Source organism: Camelus bactrianus, chromosome 15 (genome assembly GCF_048773025.1).
Source record: "Camelus bactrianus isolate YW-2024 breed Bactrian camel chromosome 15, ASM4877302v1, whole genome shotgun sequence".
NCBI lineage: Eukaryota > Metazoa > Chordata > Mammalia > Artiodactyla > Camelidae > Camelus > Camelus bactrianus.
The window spans coordinates 44,270,133-44,292,849 of NC_133553.1; the positions used below are offsets into that span (position 1 = coordinate 44,270,133).

The 22,717-nt window shown below is 38.1% G+C and overlaps 2 protein-coding genes across 7 annotated transcripts in view; both read left to right on the top strand.

The window, feature by feature from the left end:
• Nucleotides 1-15,574, top strand: part of PLEKHH2 (pleckstrin homology, MyTH4 and FERM domain containing H2) — an 83,662-nt gene extending 68,088 nt beyond the window's left edge. For 2 of the 5 annotated variants that reach the window (XM_010967715.3, XM_045504877.2), the window contains 6 exons: nucleotides 2,334-2,475; nucleotides 7,500-7,645; nucleotides 8,692-8,821; nucleotides 9,581-9,667; nucleotides 12,029-12,166; nucleotides 13,446-15,574. In XM_010967715.3, the coding sequence (XP_010966017.1) occupies nucleotides 2,334-2,475; nucleotides 7,500-7,645; nucleotides 8,692-8,821; nucleotides 9,581-9,667; nucleotides 12,029-12,166; nucleotides 13,446-13,628 (826 nt within the window). In that variant the 3' untranslated portion in view covers nucleotides 13,629-15,574. Of the gene's footprint in view, nucleotides 1-2,333; nucleotides 2,476-7,499; nucleotides 7,646-8,691; nucleotides 8,822-9,580; nucleotides 9,668-12,028; nucleotides 12,167-13,445 lie in introns of those variants that run through there. The other 3 variants (XR_006719225.2, XR_006719227.2, XR_006719226.2) reach the window with 3 other exon arrangements.
• A 142-nt stretch (nucleotides 15,575-15,716) lies between these two features.
• DYNC2LI1 (dynein cytoplasmic 2 light intermediate chain 1) overlaps nucleotides 15,717-22,717 on the top strand; it is a 34,314-nt gene continuing 27,313 nt past the window's right edge. Inside the window, exon 1 of one of the 2 annotated variants that reach the window (XM_010967716.3) lies at nucleotides 15,717-21,608. In XM_010967716.3, coding sequence (XP_010966018.2) covers nucleotides 21,406-21,608 — 203 coding nt within the window. In that variant the 5' untranslated portion in view covers nucleotides 15,717-21,405. The remainder of the gene's footprint in view (nucleotides 21,609-22,717) is intronic. The other variant, XM_010967717.3, reaches the window with a different exon arrangement.

Below are 22,717 nucleotides of genomic sequence, written 5' to 3' on the forward strand. Positions count from 1 at the left end.
CCAGCAACATCTGCTCCTACTGTGAATGTTACAGCATCGCAACATTCACTCCTCTCATGGCTGTGACAAGATGTTGTGGGAACATGGACGAAGGCCTTGCAGAGTGTGACTTCTGAGCACAGGGCTTGAGGCGGTAGCCACAGAGGCAGGAAGAGAACGGGGCGGGGGGAGTGGCCACAACGGCATTATTTTTATTTATTTATTTAATTTATTTGTTTGTTTGTTTATTTATTTGCGTGAAGTATTATCAGCAAATCATGTGGACAAGGGAATGAAGGAAGGGAAATGGGGAGTGGAGGCAGGCTGCTTCCTCAGTAAGTTTACCCGACAATGAGAAAGACGACAGGAGGAAATAAATGTTCTGTGGCATGAAATACAGAGCCAGTTGGAGGCGAGCAAAAGGATGACCCAGCAGTGCTGAGAGCTCTGCTGAATTGGGAGCAGCGTGTGTTTGGTGACACTGGTCCACATGGCAGTGTGATTTCCATCCCACGGTGTTCAGCTTCCTGGATGTCAAGCGAGGAGGAGGACAGTTGGGAAGACCCCTCGCTGTCCAACCTGCACCCTCCTTGCTGTGACGGAAGCCCACTCTCTGCTTCAGGCCCCTTTAGGGCTGGTGGGCAGCAGCTGGAAGCTGGTCATCTTGGGAGAGACTCAGAGCACATTTCCTGGCGCCTTTCCTATTCAAGTTTTGTGGATTTAATTTTTGACTTCTTGATCATTTTTGTGACTCTTTAGATCCTCTCTATAGTCTCTCCAAATGCGTGTATAGTTGTCGGAGCCCAGACTGTTCCATTAGGGGCTCGAGCCCATGATTCCTATGCGTTGCATTCCTAGGTATGTGTCTGGAATTGTTTTTCTCTTTTGTGTGTTTTTCTCTTTTCTCTTATAGTGCTTCAGTTTTCCTCCCCAGATTCTATCTTCTTGGCATGCCAGAAATGACAGAAAGTAAACTTTAGCTCTCCTTGCCCGTAGCCATTTGAACATTTGGTTTTGTTTTCCCTCCTAGCTTTATGACCAGTCCAAACTCTTACTAAGACCCTTCCAGTGATAACACTTAGCTAAACCCTAGTGGATCACAGTGATGAATAAGACGTGCTTCTTAATGTAAGTGGAGAAAGTAAGCTAAGTACAAAAATGTTCACATGCCAAAAAGGGAGGGCTTTCATTTTAAACTTATTCCCTTGTTGTATACCCCTCTGCTGACATCATTTTGAATTTTGAATCTATTTCTATTGCACAGCCCTGTTCTTCTCCCAGTTAACAATTTGTCATCATGCAGTCACAGATTATTTTTTCAAGAAACCACTCTGAACGGCAGCCCAGACCAGTGATTCTTAAGCTTCCGTGAACAGAAAGAATTATCAGAAGAGCTTTTCCAAGTACACCCACCATGCCTCCCCCAAGATTCTGACCTGCTGCCCTCTCATCCCTTGCTATTTGAGATAATTATCTCCAGTGGTACTGTAACTGATGACAGTGTGTCCTCTCCCTCAAGTGAACAGGGGAAAAGAAAAAAGGCTGGCAATCCAGTTGTAGCTAGCCGAGCACACACTGAAGAAATGCTGGATCTGAATCTCTCTTTTCCTGCCACTGTGTTGTCATGACAATATTAGGGGCTGTCATGGTGCTGCTCACCCACCCCACTGTCACAGTGTTTCCAGCACTCTTTGCCTGCTCTGCAGCCTAAAGTCAGAGCCCAGAATTCTCACATACAAAGAAACAGCACAGTGAATAAAAAGAGGGCCACTGAATTGATGAAGACCCAGGTGAACAAAAACCATGTCATATTTCAACCATTAATAATAATAACATGTAAACTACTTTTGAGAGCCTAAGGCTGCTGATCAGAATGTGGCCCAAAAAAGTCAAAACATTTAAATGTGCAAATGTGATTTTTTAGATTCCCAGAGAAAACTGCCCCACTTGACCATTGGATGTTGATTTTGAATTGAAACGTTCATTTTCTATTCCCTGGTGTGTCCAAGGTATTTAGGAAGGATCGTGAGTGTTTTGAAAATTGGGTTTACTGGGTTTATACAGCCCATTGGTGTCTGAGGTCTTTCCGCAGTTACACCTAAGGTATTAAGGTATTTCAGGGCATAAAAATAACATCGAAGCATCCTTCAACCTCAACTTCAAAGCAGTGTTTCCTCAGTGTACAGAAAAACATTATAAAGTACAGAGAGGTCATTAACAGATGGTAATGGTGTAAGTTTGTGTCACTTAGAGAACTATTATTAGAACAACCCCATATCAGTCCTCTAGATTTCTCTTTACTTTCTTTTTTTGTAAGCATATCATTTAAAGAAAAATTTCCTCTTTTTTTACAGATTGTATTTCTCAACGCAAGCTCGTGGAGAGACTGATAGAGAAAAGTTGCTGTTAATGTACCAGACAAACGATCAAATAATAAATGGACTTTTTCCTCTGAACAGGGACCTGGCGTTAGAAATGGCAGCTCTTTTAGCTCAGGTAACTTCCGTGTTATATAGAGTAACATTTTGTAAAGATAAAATATTAATTTCTCCCCTGAATTAAATGTAGTAAAACAATATACCTTTCCTAATTCTAAATTCATTTTGCTCTGATTAACACCTTAAAAATTACAGGCATTATAATTACAGTGTGACTTCCATTGCTGACAATTGCAGTGATGCAGAATGAGACAATATTCCATAAAGAGAACCTAATTTCTTAATTCTCCTGAAAGTATCCCAGTAGGCTTTGCATTTAATAAAGGAGTTTGAGTGTCGAGCAGTGGGGCTGCGGATGCCTTGTGGAAATCGTTCAGTAGTCTAATAGGATTAGTCTTTTAAAAAGCTAAAAGCCCTTTCTATTATCTATTGTATCAATTAAGATTAAGTTCAGACGTCTGTGAACCCACACACGTGCGAATTAATAGTGACAATCAAAACAGAAGCGTATTTGTCTCTCACAAAGAGACTGTGGGGTCCAGGGAAGTATGCCCCAAAATATGCCTCAGTGACATATTGATTATTTTGAATTAAAGTTACCTGAAAAACAGCTGGTGAAAAAAAATATGTATTAAAAAAAAAAACAAAAAAAAACCACTCTGACCTTCCTCCTTTCCCCTAAAAGCAGGAAATAAATCTCCCAAGTGAAGGTGTCCCCCCTCTACCAGGAAGATAGAAAGCACCCTTATCCACAGAGTTAGGGAATTCAAAGCTAAGAAAACTGTATAAACAAACTTTGTTACTTCTTCACTAGCCTGCTACCACAGCACAAGCCCCTTTGCTTTGTTAAATTTTCATAAATAATTGTCTTTTTGTCTAAAAAATGGTGCATAAGCAGCCTGCTTTGTTCATCTCAGGAGTCTGTTTTTATGAGACCTCCGTGTGTTAAATAGTTTTTTTTCTCCTATTAACCTGTCTTGTGTCAATTGAATTATTAGACCAGCTAAAAGAAGTCAAGAGAAGTAGAGGGGAAATCTTCCCCTGTCCGACAAGGGATAGGCAAGTTGGCGCCTCTGCAGTCATTTGGGGCATGGCCTTTATCCTGCCTGCCATTCTGCTGTGATCTTCACAGTCCTGGAGATCTGCCAGAGCTCCAGCCATTACATCAGTGTTCCAGGCATCAGACTGGATATGCGCATGCCCTCCTACCTTTGAGAAACTTCCCAGCAGTTACACAGAACACTTCTGTTGATGTTTCTCTAGTCAAAACTTAAGTCACATGGCCTTGCCAACCTACAAGAGTGACTGGAGAGTGTGGTCTTAGCTGGGCGGCAATGAGCCCACCTAAATTCAAGGTTTTTATTACTCAGAAAGGAGGAGAGAATGGTCGGAAGAGGCAACCCACAGTCTCCACCCAGCCTGAGTCTTTACACAGGTTAATTAGGGGGAAATAATATGTCATTATCATAGATTCCCTAGGGTATTTAGTATTCTCACTCCGCATACCAGCCAGGACATCTTAATCATTCTCTTTATTTTATCTACAGCCTATGTTGATAATTCACAAATCTTTGCTCTCCGGCTTGTGTTTCTTTGATGGGCTTCCTCAATTCAACATATCAAGAACAGAACTAATCGTCCTCCCTTCTCTTCTTCCACATTTTGCATCTTCACTGTGATATTGCCTCTGCTCCATCTCCCAAACAAGCTTGTCACCGACTCTGCCCTCCCTTCCCCTGTGCCCCGAGTCGCCATGCCCTGCCCATTTTCACTCTGTTCCCTCCTCTCCATGCTGACCACCGTTGCTCTGGTTCAGACCATCATCATATCCTGCTTGCTCTCCTGCATCAGGCTTCAAACCAATATGTTCTCCTCTGGTCTGGTCCCCCAACACACTCTTATCCTCCACCCCGAATCTAGATAGATTGCTCAGGTTACCAGTTTCCACATAGCAAATGACTCCAGGACTCAACCCAGAATAACAATTTGGGCAGAGACAGATAAGGACAGCTCATCTCTGCTTCATATGGCATCAGCTGGCAACGGTTACAGACTGGTTGTGACTTGACAGCTGAGGGCTGGAATCGTGAAGTCTCGTTCACTCACATGTCTGGGGGCTGATGCCAGGTGTTGCTTGGTACTCCTGCTGGGGGTATCTGCTGGGACACCTGCTTGTGGCCTCTTCAAGTGGCTGCTGGTGCTTCCTCACAGAACAGTGATTGGGTGACAAGAGCAATGTCCCAGAAGAGACAAGAAGTGGAAGCTGCCATTTTCTTAAGTTTCCAGCCTGGAAACTGTGCCATGCTGGTTTGTTAAGCAACCCTAGTAAATGGGATGGAGATACAGTAAAAATGTGAATCTAGCTACAGCATTCTCGTGTTTACTTAGGTCTAAAATCTGCCTGACTCTCCAGCTTCATCTCTTAATACTCCCTACCTTGAACTTTATGCTCCAAAAAAGCATACCCTCTGGTTCCCTGCACAGTCCCCTGACTTGTATATGATTCACTTTTTCTTACCTCTTACGCTTTTCTTGTTTGTCTGCTCTGCTTGGAACATCTCTACTCCCATGCCTCTACCTGCAGACTCCAGCTTAGCCTTTAGTTTTCATCTTAGCTGTCACTCATTCCAGGAGACCTTCTTGAATTCTGCCTGGGCGGGTTCAGTATCTCACCCAGGTTTCTTTTGATGTCCTGATCACAATGGTTTATTATTATTTATTTGTTCCTGCTTTGCACCACTGACTGTGGCCTTCCTGAGAGCAAGGACTATCCCTGTTCATCTTTGTGTCTAGAACAGTGCCTTACACACAATCCATTCTCCATAAATATTCTTGGATGAATGAACAGTGCTAATTTAGTGTACTATCAAAACAATCTTGTGGTCATCCAAACTTGAAAGCATTAGTGCTACACTGAGTGTTCCCTTTTTGCAAGTGATAAAAAGCTGAATAAAGGAGAACTAGGTCACGTTTTTTCTTGGTGATAGGATTAGGAATGATTCCTTATCACATGCCATTCTTGGTTTTGTTCTCCAAAGGCACAGATGCTCTGTTAAAATCACTCTCATTTTTACTAAAGTTTAAATTCATCTCCTTACTTTAACTTTTAATTTTGTCAAGAAAGCTTCTCCAAGAAAAACGACCATATACTTTGGAGATACATACCTCAAACATTTTTAAAATGAATTTGAGGAAGGGGTAGAAAGGTAAAGCCATACACATAGAAAATTCTGAGCACATTACTAACTAAGAAGTATGCTTTCTCATCGGCAAAAGGAAAGTTAAGCCATACCTCTGATCTTTTCCTCAGAGTAGTTTTTGTGAAGATAAATGAAACATGCTTAGGAAATCTGAGCTCTGTAGAAGAAAAAAGTTCTTTCTGTTGTCGATTTGAGTATCTGCAGGTCCTTGTTGATAATCTGTCTTAATTAGGAAATTCTTTGAGCTGATCATGAATTGTTGTTCAAAGTGTCTGGTAAGGTGTCACGTTGATGGGAGGCATATTGGGAATGATCTGAATTGATTTTTACTAATTTTCCAAATATTTACTGTGCTCATTCTATGCCATATAGTATGCCAGGGGCCAGAGAGAGAGAGACACTGAGCTTGAATGTCCCACTGGAGAGTTTTCTAACAGCCAAAGTTGCCTTGACTGGCCTCCTACATTTGTAACTACTATTTGTCCAACTGCCATATCCTTGGAGGTTAACTCTTGGTCTGAGGTTTCACAGCTAGCGCTGCTGAGTACTACCTGCTGAGAGGTGGGGCCAATGAAAAGCTTGCTCTGGGGGAAGGATTTTGGTGTGTTTGAAGAGCAGATGGACAACTTTTATTTGGTGTGAGGAAATTAGGATGATACCTGACTAGATAGGAGACAAGAGTGAAAAAGCTGAACAGCAAAGCCAAGCCAAGAAGCCAACAAGTGGGGTCAAGGAACCTAGAAAGTTATGAGAATAGACTGTAAGGGTGAAGCTCAGCCAAGGAATTTAGACAGTAACTGGTCAGATTAAGAACTGACTATATACTTCAATCAAAAAAAAAAAAAAAAAAAAAGAACTAGATGTGGAAGTCATAGGGGTCAGAATCTGAGGCTGGTCGTGCTAACAGCTTACCTGCCAGCAGAGGGCCCTTTTAAGATGGGACCAGTCTTGATGGAACCCTCCACCTGCTTGTTGGGGAGTGCTGCAGGTAAGGACGTGGATGTTCAGTAGGACATTCATCTGAATGTCCCCTACCCTGTCTCACTTGTTGAGCCCTCTCTGGTACCCTGGACAAAGCATTTAACACAGTTTATCACAAGTATTTGTTTATTCTTCAGTTTTCCCTACTAGACAGTAAACTCTTTGAGGATAGGGAACTGGGTTCAAGACTCAGTATAGGTTTGGATGAATATATGGGTGGATGTGAGCAGATGGAGAGATGGATGAGTGGGTGGTTGCATGGGTTGGCATCTGTGTAGCCTGTTAATAGAAATAAGGATTAACATTCATTCAGGGAGAAAGGGGAATGAAGGGCTTTATTTCCAGGAATAATAGGATGATAGATTGACAGAATGAGTATAGTAACATTTATGGAGAAAACCTAGGAAGGAAATGATCAGAATATAGTACTTGCTCCCGTTATATTCAGTAGAGACCCTTAAAAAGTCTAAGTAATACTTTTTAAAGATTTTTCATAGCTTTATAACTTTTTTAATCTTTCATTTTAAACTTCTACTTTGCCTTATTATTATCAATTAAAATAGTACCTTAAGAATGAAAAATTATCAGTGCTATTTTATAGACAATAGTACAGTAGTGGCCTTTAGCACATGCTACCAGGTATTAACCTTGGGTGGCTAATGTAGAAATGAAACTGCAATGTTTAAATTATAGATTTTTTTTCCATAATTAGACTTCAAATGAAATTTAGATTTTAATAGTAGTCCTTATATATTATTATAAGTTCAATAATTGCACAATCGTGACAAATAGATTTATGTATTATGTGTTATAAAGAATGTTTAGAAAAAATAAAGCTAATTTTCTTTTTAAAAATTCTTTTTAATATCCTGTATTTTCTCTCTTTTGGGTTTTCAATTAGGTGGAAATTGGAGATTTTGAGAGACCTTTTTCAACTCCAGCAGGGCATGTTAATAATCAGTGCAAAACAAATCAAACTCTAAAACAAGTCATAGAGAAATTTTATCCTAAAAGGTATAGAGATGACTCTTCTGAAGAGCAGTTAAGGTAAAGAACTATTTGTAACTCTTTAAAGGGCGGACGCACACTAGTTTTCCGGTGATATCTTTCTGTTCAAATTTTAAAGATGATAAAATTGTACATGACAATTTTCTCAAGATTTTTTTTAATACATTGTTGATTCCCAAGAGGTTATAGGCTTTTTAAAAAAATTTAAGATGTGCCTAGAAATTTTAGTATCTAGATTTAAAACTTTTTTAATGAAAAAAAGTTTACCCCATTCAGAAGATCTGTTTTTCATTTGATCTTCCATTCTTATCCAACTTAATCTTGCCAATAAAAAAGGAAAAAATTGTCCAATAAGATATTTAATTTCATGACATGTTTACCAAAAATTTTTGTCTCTTAGGGTATTACCTTATAAACAAATTGGAATAAAAATAAACTATCTTCTTACACAACATTTTCCATATAAAAATTTTAATTAAACTCAACTAATTTGGAGGTATTATTTTTGAAAGCATATAAAGAAAAGCTGTAATTCAAAAATAGAGGCAAATCCAATTCAGGAATTTTTCTAAAACAGAAACATTTGAGATCAGCCCTTTGTGTAGAATAAATGGTTGCCTTCATGATTTTGTTTAAGAGGTTTCCCCTGCGTCCAGCATCTTTCCAAGCCAGAAGTGGTCATACCTAAAATTCTGCTGTTGAGGATTCATTCGTCAGTCTCAACTTCTTGTACTTTTCTATAAGAATGAAAGTTATTCCCATAAGAAATTAACTTTTGAACTAATTTATTCGAAGGTTTGATGTTAGCCTATCAGATTTTTTAAATTTATCTGAAGGGGATGGGGGACGGGGAACCTGGGTCATACTGAGAGCACTAACAGTATGAGAATTTGGTAAAAAGAATGCCATTAAAAGGACAAGGGGTGGACGGTGGAGAGACAGGAGTCACAGAACAACAGCTTCATCCAGGTCATGAGTAGGTCTCCCGGTGATGCCTCAGATTGGCTCAAGGAGAGCTTTATCTTGGGAGGATGATACACTGTTCATGCTTTTTCTTTTGTGTTTTTGCTTTTGTTCTTTTCTAGGCAGCTTTGCCAGCGCCTGTCAACCAGATGGATGGCCCTCCGGGGACACAGTGCTGCTGATTGTGTGCGAATTTATTTGACAGTAGCCAGGAAGTGGCCATTCTTTGGTGCCAAGTTGTTTCTTGCAAGAGTAAGAAAGAATGAGGGGTATTCAGTTCAGTAAAATGCAAAACGGTAACAGTAACCCCAGGATTAGTATGTTTGGCCTTTTAAAAGAAAAATAAGGAAATTCCTAACAGTTTAAAGAAAATCATGAAGGGACACGAAGGAAAGGGCAGGAAAGCCATCAACGTCTTTCTTTTCTCCTCTGCTCCACTTCCCGCCCCTTAAATCATTCCCGATACTCAGTAGGCTTAATCATTGGACTGAAGACAACAGCTGAACTCTTTCTTCATTCATCCATTCACTCATTTACTCTCATTCATTTCCTCATTTGTTTAGTATTTATAAATTCTGTTGGCCAAACACTGAGCTAAGCTCTAGGGATACATAAGCCCATGGTTTCAGATCAGTTCTACTCAAATTCTGGGAACTCAGAACTAGTGTTGCAACAGGCCTGGAAACAACCACTGTGTGGTGAACACGGTTAAGAATGACATGAACAGAGTGCTGCAGGGACACTGAGGAAAAAGAGACGAACCCTGCCAGGGGTTAGATTAAGTGGCTTGTCCAAATGTATGTTTAATAAATGGCAGATTTGTGTCTCAAACCTAGGTCTCTTAATATCAGATTCACTGCTCTTTCCATTAGGCTCCACTGCCTACTCCCCAAGCAAGGTTTTTAATAATAAGTTGTTGTTTTTACAAATGTTGTGTTGCATTTAGACTGAAAAATATTTCTATAATTTTGCTTAGCATTTATTATATGGCATATTTTCACCTCTCCATAGCCCATAACCCCATCATCACTTGGGAGTACTTTCCTGTGGCTGGCTGTACATGAGGATGGTTTAAGCATCTTAGAATACAGCTCCATGGTAAGATTAAATCCTTAAGTTTTACATTGAGTCACCTATTTCCATTGCTCAGTGTACCGTAAATAAAAGGTGAATGATATCTTAATCTGATTTTTCTCATACAGAGAAAATATTTTTCCAAATACTGTATAATGAATAGTCATTTTGCAAATACAACTATGATTACCATTTAATCTTTTAAAACAAGATTAGACAAAAGGGACACTATGAACTCATCTACAAAACAGAAACAGACTTGCAGACTTAGTATACGATTTTATGGTTACTGGGGAAAGGGGGTGGGAGGGGATAAATTTGGGAGTTTGAAATTTACAAATGTAAATAAAAATAGATTTTTGAAAAAGTTTCTTTTGTATAGCACAGGGAACTGTGTTCAATATCTTGTAATAACCTTTAATGGAAAAAATATGAAAACAAATATATGTATGTATATGCATGACTGGGATATTCTGCTGTACACCAGAAATTGACACATTGTAAATGACTGTATTTCAATTAAAAAAATTAAAAATAAAAATTTTTTTTAAATTTAAAAATAAAAATAAAGTAAGATTAGACAGGTTATATATATATCATGTATAAGAAAAATATTAAGATACCATGACTAAATTGCAATCATTTGTATTTGCAAAATGACTTCATTTATAGTGTTAGGAGGATTGCTTCCTGTATAAAATGAACATCTTTACAATAACATTAAAGTGGAAATTTTAGTCACCAAAGTTTAAGTTCTGTTTCACTAAGGCTTCTAAAACCATGTTTGTAATTTCTCATAATATCACTTACCAGTTCACTTGTACATACACAGTATCTTAGAACTTTTTATGTGATTGAATATGAAGTCAAACAAGCTTTCTATATATTCATTTATTCATCTGAAATTCATTTTCTATGATATTTTCTATGTGTCACATTACTTTAAAAATTTTGCACTTTATTTTTAGCCTGGTGAGCAGGGATTGCTAAATTCACCTGTGGGTTGCCTACCTGGGGCTGTAGTCAGGATCACTGAGGATTTCTTGGAAACCAGACCATCCTTTAGTGTTATAGTAACTATTTCTCCTTGTTGAAAAGCTTTTTTGAAGGTATTTATGTCTCCTTGAATGCCTTTTAGTTCTTGAATAGATCATTTGAAGATAGATTATAAAATCAATGCCTTAAGGTGAACAGAAACTGTACACCAATATTGAGTTACCTTAGCTAAGTAAGCCAGTTCCTAGATCCCAGGAAATGGATGTACAGGCCAGGAAGTCGTCACTGCTGGGCTGTAGCACTTGAGACGTTCAATGATGCAATGGTTCACTCCCAGTCTTGCAAGCTCATTATTAGACAAGCAGATTCCTTTACTTTTAGGCTGTACACCTTTGGATTATATTTTAAAAATTATTTTAGGATATTGGGAAACTATTTGCTGCATATATGACAAAGGTTTAATATCCTTTACGAACATGGATGTCTTATCAAACAGTAAGGATATGATGAACACACCAGTAGACCAATGGGCCAGGGCAATTCACAGAAGAGACACAAATGTTCAATAAATGTATTTTAAAATGTTAATGTCACTAATAATCAAATAAATTCAGTTTCAAACAGTGAGATTCTACCTTTCACCAGTCAGACTGGCAGTGATTCAAAAGAATGATGATTTCCAGTGTTACCAAGACTGTGACGCTGGGAATGTAAATGAGTATAACCTTTCTGAGTTTGGAAAAAATCTCAAAATTGTCCTTACTTTTTCGAGATAGCAGTTTCAGTTGTTGAGGTTTATGACCAAAGAAATAATTAGGTATGTGTGTTATGAAATATGTCCCAAAATATTCACTGGAGTATTGTTTATGATAGTTAACAGATTTAAGTATTCTTCAATAGGAGATAAGTAATGTCTATAAAATCTAAATAAATGTCTACAAAATTACTTATGTTATACAAGTGCATTTGTTGTCATGGAAAGATGTTCATAACATGTTGAGTTAAAAGAAGCAAAATGTTAAAAAGAAGCAGTATGCATGACACTATGTTTATATATATCAAAATATATATATCAGGGTGAACTATATGGATTTGCCAATATTTGGCCATTTTTTACCTTAAAAAGCATAGTTTCATTTGATTCAACCTAATACATAGAAAGATAATCAGCCTAATAAGTAGAAAGTGTAAATACTATGTAAATAGTTGCTGGTGCATGGCAAATTCATTTTGCCTTTTGGAACCTGATGGAATTTTTTTTTAAAGTATTTTCAATCTGTAGTTGGTTGATTGTATCCATATTTTAATGGAGGTATACGTTGTTAATCATCTCTCAACTTCCTTTGAAAATGAAGTGTGTAACATATTTCCTTTTTCTTCTCTTTGAAGAGGTTAATAGTCAGCTATGTGTACAGGAGTCTAATGACCTTTGGAGGTTATCAAGATGATTTTATGATAGTCATTAACAATACGCATTCAAAGGACAAACCAACAGAGAAATTACTTTTTGCCATGGCAAAACCCAAAGTGAGTAGAAGCCTTTTCGCTGTTGTGTGCTAGTTTTTTCCCCTACTAAAACATACATTGTGCAAAGACTAAGTTCTCAATGGGAAAACACGCTTTACTTATAATCAAACAAGCATAGATCCAAATTTTGGCTTACTGCATCTTTCTAAGTCTTGGTTTCTTCATGTAAAGAGCGGTATGATGCTAACTTTGTGGGTTTTTTTGTTTGTTTGTTTGTTTGTTTGTTTGTTTGTTTTGCTTAAGAATTAAATGAAGGAACTGTAAAGTATTTAGCCCAGTACCTGGTATACAGAAAGTTTAAAATAAATGATCTTGGCCTACGTAGTTGTTGTCAGGTACTTTATACACATTATCTTATTACTTGGAGTACTTTACTTTACTCATTTATTTAGTGGGAAGAGTGAGGTTTTATGATTAAAATATACTTGTTTCTTTACTACTTTTAGCAAACTGTAGTTTTAATGTCTATAAGTAAAAGCAATAAATGAAAGGGCTACATTCTAACATGTAATTCCAATTTTAGGAAAAAACATGAGAAGTTAATTTTTCTAAAACCATAACCATCTTAAAATTGTCAACCAAAAGAGACTACTTTTTTAGAATTTGAACCTTTAAAAAAATGGCATATATGTCTCTTAATTAAATCTGTACTTAAGTAAAGGCAGATAGTAAGTGCAGATCATGGCACACTCAGTGCTTTAGTTTAAATAAAGAGTTGATAAAATACACTGAATTTCTTATTCATATAGTCACAAATGTGGCTTTAAGATAACTGATAGAATTGTACGACTGTCACATTTTCTAATACTGCCACTAAATTTGATTTTTTTTTAAATTATCACTCTTTCTGCTGGCTTAAGTAATGGAAAAATAGGTCAGTGCCTTGATGGTGCTGAACATATAAGTACCCTTGAGCAGCACAGGTATGAACTGCGCAGGCCCACTTACACGTGGATTTTTTTCAACAGTAGATACTACGTTAGTACGTGATCCATGGCTTACTAACTCCACGGATGTGGAACTGTGGATACAGAATTACCGTGGATACAAAGGGCCACTGTAAAGTTAGGCATGGATTTTTGACTGCTCAGCGTGTTGGCACCCTTAACCCCTGTGTTGTTCAAATGTCAACTGTACTGCACTGTTTGATCTGGTTAAAAAGGAATTCTGGTAGCTTGGGCACTTGCAAATGGAGACTTCCCATGGCCAACTCTTCACTCTCTCTTTGAAGTGATGAGAACTTCTCAGGACTATAACACTTCTGCTTTTCTTGTTCTAGATTCTTGAAATCACTCTGTTGATCGCCAGTTACATAAACAACTTCTATCAGCAAAAGGTGGTTCACCATCTCTCTGCTCCAGCGCTGCTCTCAGCTCGGACCCGGGGTCCCCAAGCCAGGGTGATGGGAAGCCAGCCCCTTCTGTCAAGCAGCAGACCAACCAAAGGCCCCACTTTACTCTGAAAGTCAGGGGTCTGAGCATCCACTCGTTTTCCTCCAAGCAATGGCTGTGTCATCTCCAAATAAGTTCATTTACATCTGGCAGCAGGGCACCCAGACAATAGTATTCCATTCTTTAAAAATAATGGGGGTTACTCCTTTATTTGATTCATAAATATTCAAATGAATGCTATTCATGAAACATAAACACAAAATTTTCCCACATACTGATTTTCTCTTAGATAATTAACTGGGTTAGATTTCATCATTTTTTCCATCGCCTTCTCCGTTGCCATCAGACGCATCATGCCATATGGCTTTTTTCTCTTTTTTAAAAAAATAAGCTAACAATCTTTAGAAAGGGAGATTCAAGGGAGTTTTGCCAAACTCATTTGGCAAACCAGTTGATGATTTGGAAATGCTCACTGCCAAAAAATTAAGTACTGTAATTAAGTGGGCTTTTAATTAATGAAACAGTATTTAGAAAGAAGTAGAGTATGCGGTGTAAGAAACACCTGCAGGGTGGTGTTGAAGGGTAAATTTTAAAGCAAGAACAGTAAGTATTCTGGCTCTATGAAGCATTGTGTGAGAAAACAGGAGGTAGGTAACCAGAACCCCTGTGTGGTATTAGAAAGTGTAGCCTGTCACCTTTTCAGATCACTGGAGTGTAAAACTTAAAACAAGACCGTGATTCCTGACATTCTTTGGCTGTCAGCATAACCCAAGTTCACTGGAATATTGCCCACATTTCATTGCATGGGTGCTAGGTCATCTTGACCTTTCTTTATTAAATAATAATATCTTTGAAAACAAAGACAACTCTTAAAGCTTTGACTTATAAAGTCCTTTCTAATTATAGTTTTAAAATAAATTCCCAAAAATATTTTTTAAAATAAAAGAGAAAGTAACTCTTCTGTGAAAAGAGGTACATTTTAGTTGATACAATCTAGAAATGTATTACTTTACTAAGTTACATAAGTGGTCAGTACATTCCAGTATGTGTCAAAATTAGGTACTTATTGTTCATGATAAAAATGAAACTGTGATAAGACATGAAAATTATATTGTAAAAATGTTTAATTGTAGAGGTAATCATGAGTATACTTAACTTTATTTATGTGTAGAATATTTTATATTTATATTTTGGACATATATTTATCATTTTGTGTGTGCTATTTTTTAACCAATTTGAAAAAAAAAAGTTAGCTGCTGAATTAATTTGTTGGCAGAGCCTTCATGTTTTCTTGTTTGCTGCTTTCTCCGTATGGCAGTGTCCTGTTCTCACACCAAGCCTTTTTAAAATGTTCCATCCGATGTTAGCATCCTTAGAAAGGACAGAGCCAAGAAATACACTGATCAAGTAAAATTTTGCTTTTTGGTCATGACAAAGGTCAAAACCCCCATAGAAACAGATTTCCTTTTACTATTTCCCCTAAATCTTTTGAGCCACAACCATTCACTGTGTAAGCAAATTAATTTTTGAGAATCAGCTGGTTACCAGTTTGGTGACTCTCAGGAGTCTTTTGGCTGGGATACAGTAGAGTTTCTGAGTTCCCAGAAAACCATTTCATAATCATTGGTTGGTAAGCCAGAGGCTTGGCAGAGTTGTTACATATGTGTGAGGACTTTATTCTCAGGCAGTAGTTAGTTCACCATCTGGTAAGTGCGCCTCCAAAATCTTCTGATTTAACCAAGTAGTGAAGGCTTAGCTGAAACAGTAGTACCCTAGACTTGGCATTTATTTTTGATAGAGTGCAGAGATAAAATATTTTGATGGAAAGAAATCAACTTTCTGTAACTGATGATGTGAAAATTTTATTTTCTGGGAAATTACTTATATAGCCATTTAAAAAATTCAAAGTATGTTATTATGATTGGTTACAAGAGAATAATGTTACATGTTTAATTGTAATATTTGTCTCCTATCATTTTCTTCCCTTTCAATCATAATAAATGATTTACAAAACCCATTTCAAGCATTATCTTTTGAATAATCTTCAAGAAATACCTAATGTTTTCATTGTCAAAGCTGAGGTGTACTACTAGTGAAAATGGTAGTTATTACCTCCTTCTCTTGCACTCCTGCTTTGTCTTCAGTGTTGCTTTGTTTTATCCATATAAAAGGAAGCTCTTTTGGCAAATTGTAATTTTCATATGTATGTACGCACATTGACACATGTACGATATGTGTGAATCATGAGGTTCTCTCGTGATTTCAAAAAATTTTAATGAAGCTTATTTCACATAGGTGAGTTGATTAGACTGTGTTCTAAAAGTTTATCTTAAGTGTTCCGGATTTGTGTGTGTGTGTGTGTGTGTGTGTGTGTGTGTGTGTGTGTGTGTGTGTCCTTAAAGTCAAACACTGCCATAGTTCAGAAATGAGTTTAACTCTCAATTTGAAAGAAAAGGCAGTTATAACTTATACGAGTCTTTGCTTGAAAAATGTGTTCATCAGTGATTGTTTGGACATTTTTTCCATAGGGAAAAAAAAAATACATGGTAGTCATGTTCCTAGAACAGTACTTGTAACCCATAATTGTACTGAAGTATAATCCTGAAGAATTAACCATATTAACCATATTTCTCTAGAAACAGGCTTTACGTGTTCCTGGGACGCCAAGAACACATTTCACCTGTCTACCCATCCCCAGCTGTCGTGGAATTTGGACTTCCTCAATGCAGAGTCTCTGGGCTGATTCCTGTGGAGCGAAGGCTCCAGAAATGCGGAGACTAAGGAAGAGAAAGTGAAGAGCAGGAGTAACAACGTGAAGAAGCTTTTCTGCTGACGGGTTCATGCAGGTATTGCCTCTCCTCTCAAACTTCCCTCTATTTTCTCCCTACAAGAGCAATTTTAAACTCCAAATTAAGGTAAACTCCGCACGTAGAGATTTAGGGTGAAATAAGAGTTGTCCATATTTCACTGGGACCAAGACTCAAGCTCTTCTTGGGCATTTAAGTGGGAAGGTCAGTCCTACATGAAGAGTTGGATGGGCCTGGGCAGAGGCTGAGGTGAGGAGATGAGATAAACACTTGCTCTATAGTATCATTTTCCCTATTGAGCTTAATTTTACCTAAATTGAACATAGTCACAGTGATTCTGGAGGCACATTTATAATCAACATCAGTCCAAAAACCTTCATCGGATGCTTTTTAAGTATTTCTGGGTCCAATAACAGGCAGGAAACAAAAACTTTTACACGGGCAACATCTATTAGCAAATAACTCCAAAATAAGACATAAATGTTCACGCCAGCATGGGAAATAGAGTTCCCTTCCTTCCAACACTTCACTAACATAATTTTCTAATTGACAGGGTTTGTGGGGGGAGTGGCATCCTTTTCTGAAGGTGTTGCTGGATTCTATTGGTGGCTTTATTAAAATCAGAGGATTCTTCAAAAGCAACAAAATAAAAAATAGATAAATGGGACTACATCAAACTTAAAAACTTCTGTGTGTCTAAAGAAACAATCAACAGAGTGAAAAGGCATCCAACAGACTGGGAGAAAATAACTGCAAAGCATATATCTGATAAGGGGTCAATGTCCAGAATATATCAGCATATATATAGTTTAACAACAAAAAGCAACCTGAGTAGGAAATGGACTTGAAGAAAGAAGATACACAAATAGCCAATAAGCACAGAAAAAGATGCTTACCATCGCTAATCATAAAGGAAATGCAATCAAAACTACAATGACATATCACCTCATACCCATCAAGAGAGGCCACTCACTATCAAAAGAACAGAAAACAAGAAATGTTGGAGAGGATGCAGAGAAGTTGGAACTCTTGTGCACTGTTAGTGGGAATGCAAAATGGTACCACCATTATGGGAAATGCTATGGAGGTTCCTCAGAAAATAAAAAATAGGATTACCATATGATCCCGCAATTCCACATCCAGGTATATATCCAAAAGAACTCAAAGTAGGATTGCAGAGATATTTACACACCCATGTTCATCACAGTTTTATTCATGAAGCAACCTAATGTCCATCGACAGATAAATGGATAAAGAAAATGTGGAATATACATACAATGATGTATTACACAGACTTAAAAAAGAAAAATCCTATTAATGCATGATTTTTAAAAATGAGAATTTCATCTATAATTGTTTAAAGATGTAAAAAAAAAAAAGGGAAGGAGGAAATCCTGTCACGTGCTACAACCTGGATGAAACTCAAGGACCTTATGCTAAGCAAAATGTCAATCAAGAAAGGACAAATATTGTGTGATTCCACTCATATGAAATATCTACAGTAGCCAAAATCATAGAAGCAAAAACTAGGGAAGTAGTTATCAAGGATTACAGGAGGGGGAAGTGGCCATTAATGTTTAATGGGTATACAATATCCACGCTGCAAGATGAAAAAGTTCTGGATATCTCTTTCATAACAATGTGACAACAGTTAATATTACTGAAGTGTACACTTAAAATAGCTAAGAAGGTAGATGTTACGAGTTTTTTACCATAATAATAAAGAAATCAGGTGACTCTTCAACAGTGGCAGTGGCTGGAAAAGGCTAATTCCCTGTCTCACTATGTGGACCTAAGGAATCCCTAGCAGAGTCCCTGAGAACTGAATGTTGGGTAGTTCCAGAGATGGCTGAGAAGTGATTAACTTCCTCAATTTCTAGAAAATACTATGAGCTTATCAAACTCCAGTAAGTGTTGCCTTTTATGAAAGAAAAGTGTATAGAAAATGAGTAACCTTGGAAAAGCTTAAGGAGAGTTATTAGCTTTGGGATTATGCACAGATTATAAGATTTTTTTCCCCCTGGGATAAAGTGAGTATCATTAACACTGATGTCATACCCCCACTGTTCTACTGGAACTTTTCTATGTAAGATTACCATTGACCCACTAACTGCCAAATCCAGTGGACTCCAGATGATCCAACTGCCTACTGGATGGTATCTCAAACTCACCATGCCCTCGAAACCTGGTTCTTCGACTCTGTGCCCCCAACAATTGGTCAACAGTATCATCAACTCATCAGTCACCCAAGAGGGAAATACTGACTTTTCTCCCCTTCCCCAAGCCTTCACTTTCTGCTCTCTAGTAACTATCTATATTAGCCAGCACTGATTTTGTTGTAAATTTGAAAATTCAACTTGAACTAACTTAGACTAAAAGGAGAAAGCTTATTACAAGGATACTAGGATGTATCACACAATCAGAGAGCTAAGCAACCAAATCCAAAGAGGAAGACACGAGCCTCAAGGGCAATCAGAACCACGAGATTTGAGCCAGTACTTTCTCTTGACATAGCTCTGCGTCTGCTTCCTGTTCCCTCACCACAACATACCTTCTGTATTTAGCAGGAAATATGGCAATTTTCTCCAGAGAGGGAAAGACTTCATTTTCCTAATTCTAGTTTGAAAAATTCCAGAGATGGACTCTGATTAGTCTAACTCCTGTTAGGTGTTTACTCTGAACCACCTGAAACATTCATATTAGGAGAATGCGTAAGTAAATTACTAAAAAAAAAAAAAAAAAAAAAAAAAAAATCTATGTAGTGGAAGCTTATGCAGCCATCAAAATTATATTATGGGTTTTTAAAAAATTGATATGGGAAAACACATGTTAAAACCAGAATGTTAATGAACTTTATAGTAAAATCTCAACAATGTGAGAAAGATCAGAAAAGATTAAAATGAAATACATCAAAATGTTTAATAGTTGTTACTTCTGGCATTTGCTTATTATACCCTTTTTATTTTTTCTATATACCTTTTTAAAAATTTACTACAATAAGCTTATATAACTTTGAAAACAAGGGGAAAGTGTAAGAACTCTGTCACTTTCTGGGCGATTGTTAATAGCCTCCATATGGGCTTCCAGATGCCAAAGCATCCTGCACACAGCTGCAAAAAATTATCTCACTGATGCAGGCTCAGTCATGGCACACTTATTTGAAATCTTATTTGGTTTCTCATAACAACACAGTAAAATCCAGACTGCAAGATCTTTCACTGTAGCTCAGTCTACCTGCCCAGTTTGGTCTCCCACCTTGACGCCACCCTTAACTAGTCACAGGTCCCCATATATGCCCTGGACACATTTTTATCCTTCTGCACTGTTGCTCATCTTATCCAGCAAACAGTGTAAAATTGTCTCCTCTTTATCACCAGCATTGAAATCTGTGAGTCTTCTTGGGCTGATCCAGCACGGGAGCTCAAATCTTTGTATATTCTTACCTTAAGAACAGTTTTCATCTACCCAGTAAAGTCACTTTCTCTAAGTATGAAGCCTCAGGAGGCATAAGGGTAGAAAAGGGAATTCACCTGCTCAATCAGATCAACTGAATCAACTGAATTACTCCTAGATCAATGCTGGTGATCAGGGCCCAGACAGATAATTTTCACCTTCCTTGTTACCTGGCTCCCTGCTTCAACCACCTTTCCCAGTTATCCGCACAATTATAACTTTAAAGTGCCAGTCCTGTGCCTGGTCCAGAGCAAACATTTGGCAAAATGTTAGCTGCCATTACTGTTACCCATACCAACAGGTCTTCTGAATTAACATGCAAAGGGAGTCTAAAGTTCCAGAACCCAAATCATTACAATTCATCACAACTTCTCCCACATCAGTTTGTGAGTTTATAGGCTGGCTAGCCCCAGGATGTAGATGCTGAGTTAATGGTAGATGTAGCAATCTCCCTTGCTATCAGCCTTTCTTCATTGAATGCTACTCTATTACTTCCCTTCCTATGTGCAACTGTAGTCTTCTCTGTCTCCAGAATGCACCTAGATGTTGGGAGAATTTTGTCCCCAAAGATTTTATCTGAAGTGAATGCCTTGTTTTTCCCTACCAACCATCTACTTCATTTCCTTGTGTTTCTTTTTTCAAAGTAGCTGATTAGCAGTTTACCACATGATAACAAGTATTAAGCACTTATAATGTGTCAGACACACGTAAGTTATGTTTTATATATACTTATCTTATTTAAAACTCGTCATTTCCCTTTGCTTTACAGGATCAGAAACTAAGGCTCAGAGAAATTGAATAATTTGTCCATTGTAGCAATGTGGTAACTTAACCAGTGTGGCTGAGTCAGGACTTAAACCTAAGTCTACCTTACTCCAAAGCCCAAATTCTTGAACATTACACCATGGAGACCGAGACAAATGGCAGAAGGGTGGAGGGGGAGTTTCTCCTTCAAATATTCAGGACATCTTGGGCTAAAGAACCTGGGTCTACCAGCGTTCAAGACAGATCAAACACTGTCACTGCCATGAATGTTTCACCAACTCTTAAAGGCATAGTCACTTGTTCTTATGTAAATTGTACCTCTCTGCAATAGCGTGTTATCACTGGCTTCCTTTTGGTAGCTATACTTAGTCTTTCTGAAGGTTAGGGATCTTCATTCCTTATTCTGAGTAGCACATTGTCTTGCATATAGCAATAACTCCATGTTTGATACTGATTTGGAGATAAAGTAAATGAAGTATTCTGGACATGTATTTGCTTTCTTAGCTTATTAATAAATGATGTGCTATTGCATAAAACCCAATACAACTAAACAAGCAGAAAGTTGGAAAGTACTGAAATGGTAAATATTTTTTGCCTCTAATAAATCATAGAATACAGCTCAGGAGATTTTTTTCACCCTCCATTCCCAAATTGTTGCTATTAGGGAATAAAAAGTAATTAGAGAGGGCAGAGACCCTTGGCATGCAGTCAGTACTTTCAGTGGAATATTTTTTAAATAAAAGAACACTTCCAGCCCAGAGCTTTTAGGTCCCGGTTTTATTACCACCGTATCTCTCTCAAGTCTTGGGGGAAGAAGCTGGGGATGTGTCTTGGAACAAGAACGCTGAGAACTACATTTCCCATGATGCCCATCTTTCGCACGCAAGCCGCGCTTGTGACGTCGCTACCATGGCAACCCAGGAGCCTGCGCTACCGGACAGATCTCGGAGTTCGCGGTCCGGTTGATTCTACACTGGGCCTTACGCGGCTACCACGACCCTGGGGCAGCCGAGCCACTATGCCCAGGTATCTATCTCTACAACCCTGCTTGCGCCTGGCTTACGCTCCCCTCTAGAGCCTCCCCTCTTCCCCAACCCACTTGGAAGGGATGGGCGTTGAGGAGGAGAGGCGGCTGGAGGTATTTGCGGGGGTGGGGTGGTAAGAATCCATGCGTGACGGTGGAAGTAAATTGTGGGTCTGCCCTGCTTGCAACTCTTGTCTGGATGGTCAAAGGGCCGTAGGCACTATCCTTGAGAATGTGGATTTTGAAATAGGTAGAAAAGTTACCCAGTTGAAAAAGTTAAGAGATGTTGAAACATCATTCACCTCCAATCATTCACTTAAATAAGAGTTTCTCGCGGGCCACGAAATGTTCTAGAAGCTGGGTTTCAGGCGGCGAGCCAGACCACAAAGCCGCTTCCTCTGGGACCACCCCTCCGGGTGCAGGGGTTCACGACAACCATAAATGAGGGGAAACTTGTGAAAGCACTCCGAAAAATGTAAGATGACATTTAAAGGCGCATTGGGGTAGGATTTTAATCACCTATTACCATTTAGCTTTTCCCTTCTATGATGTCAATTTTTAATTACTAGTTCTCAAGACCATACCTAAAACTTTTATGAACCACTTATAAGGATGTGGGTGGGGGTGGGGAGGAGAGGAGTCCGAGAGTCCATCATAGAGCAGGTTGAGTCTGTTCTCACACTGGATCCACGATGTGATCTCCATTAAGTTTATAAACCTTAAAAACTGTCAGCTTCCATTCAGCATGTAATTGGTTACAGTTATAAATATTTCCACCAGTGGCACGACTGGTTACAGTAAGTCCTTCCCTCTTTTCTTCTGGGAACTTGGAAAGCAGATAATCACATTATGAAGAAATGGTGTGTAATTGAGGAGCAAGCAGGCCCGGGCTGAGGCCTCACCTGTGAAATAATTGTGTGTATTTTAATGCAAACATTTAGAGTCACTTATTTTGATTTTTTGTAACTCCCTTTTTTATTCCTGGTTCTTTAATGATAATAATGATAAACACTCAATAATTTTAGGTAATTTTCGGTAATTATATATAGGCCAAACACTAACCTAAGTGAATTATCACGTTTTAACACTCATGATAATCCTGTATAGTTGG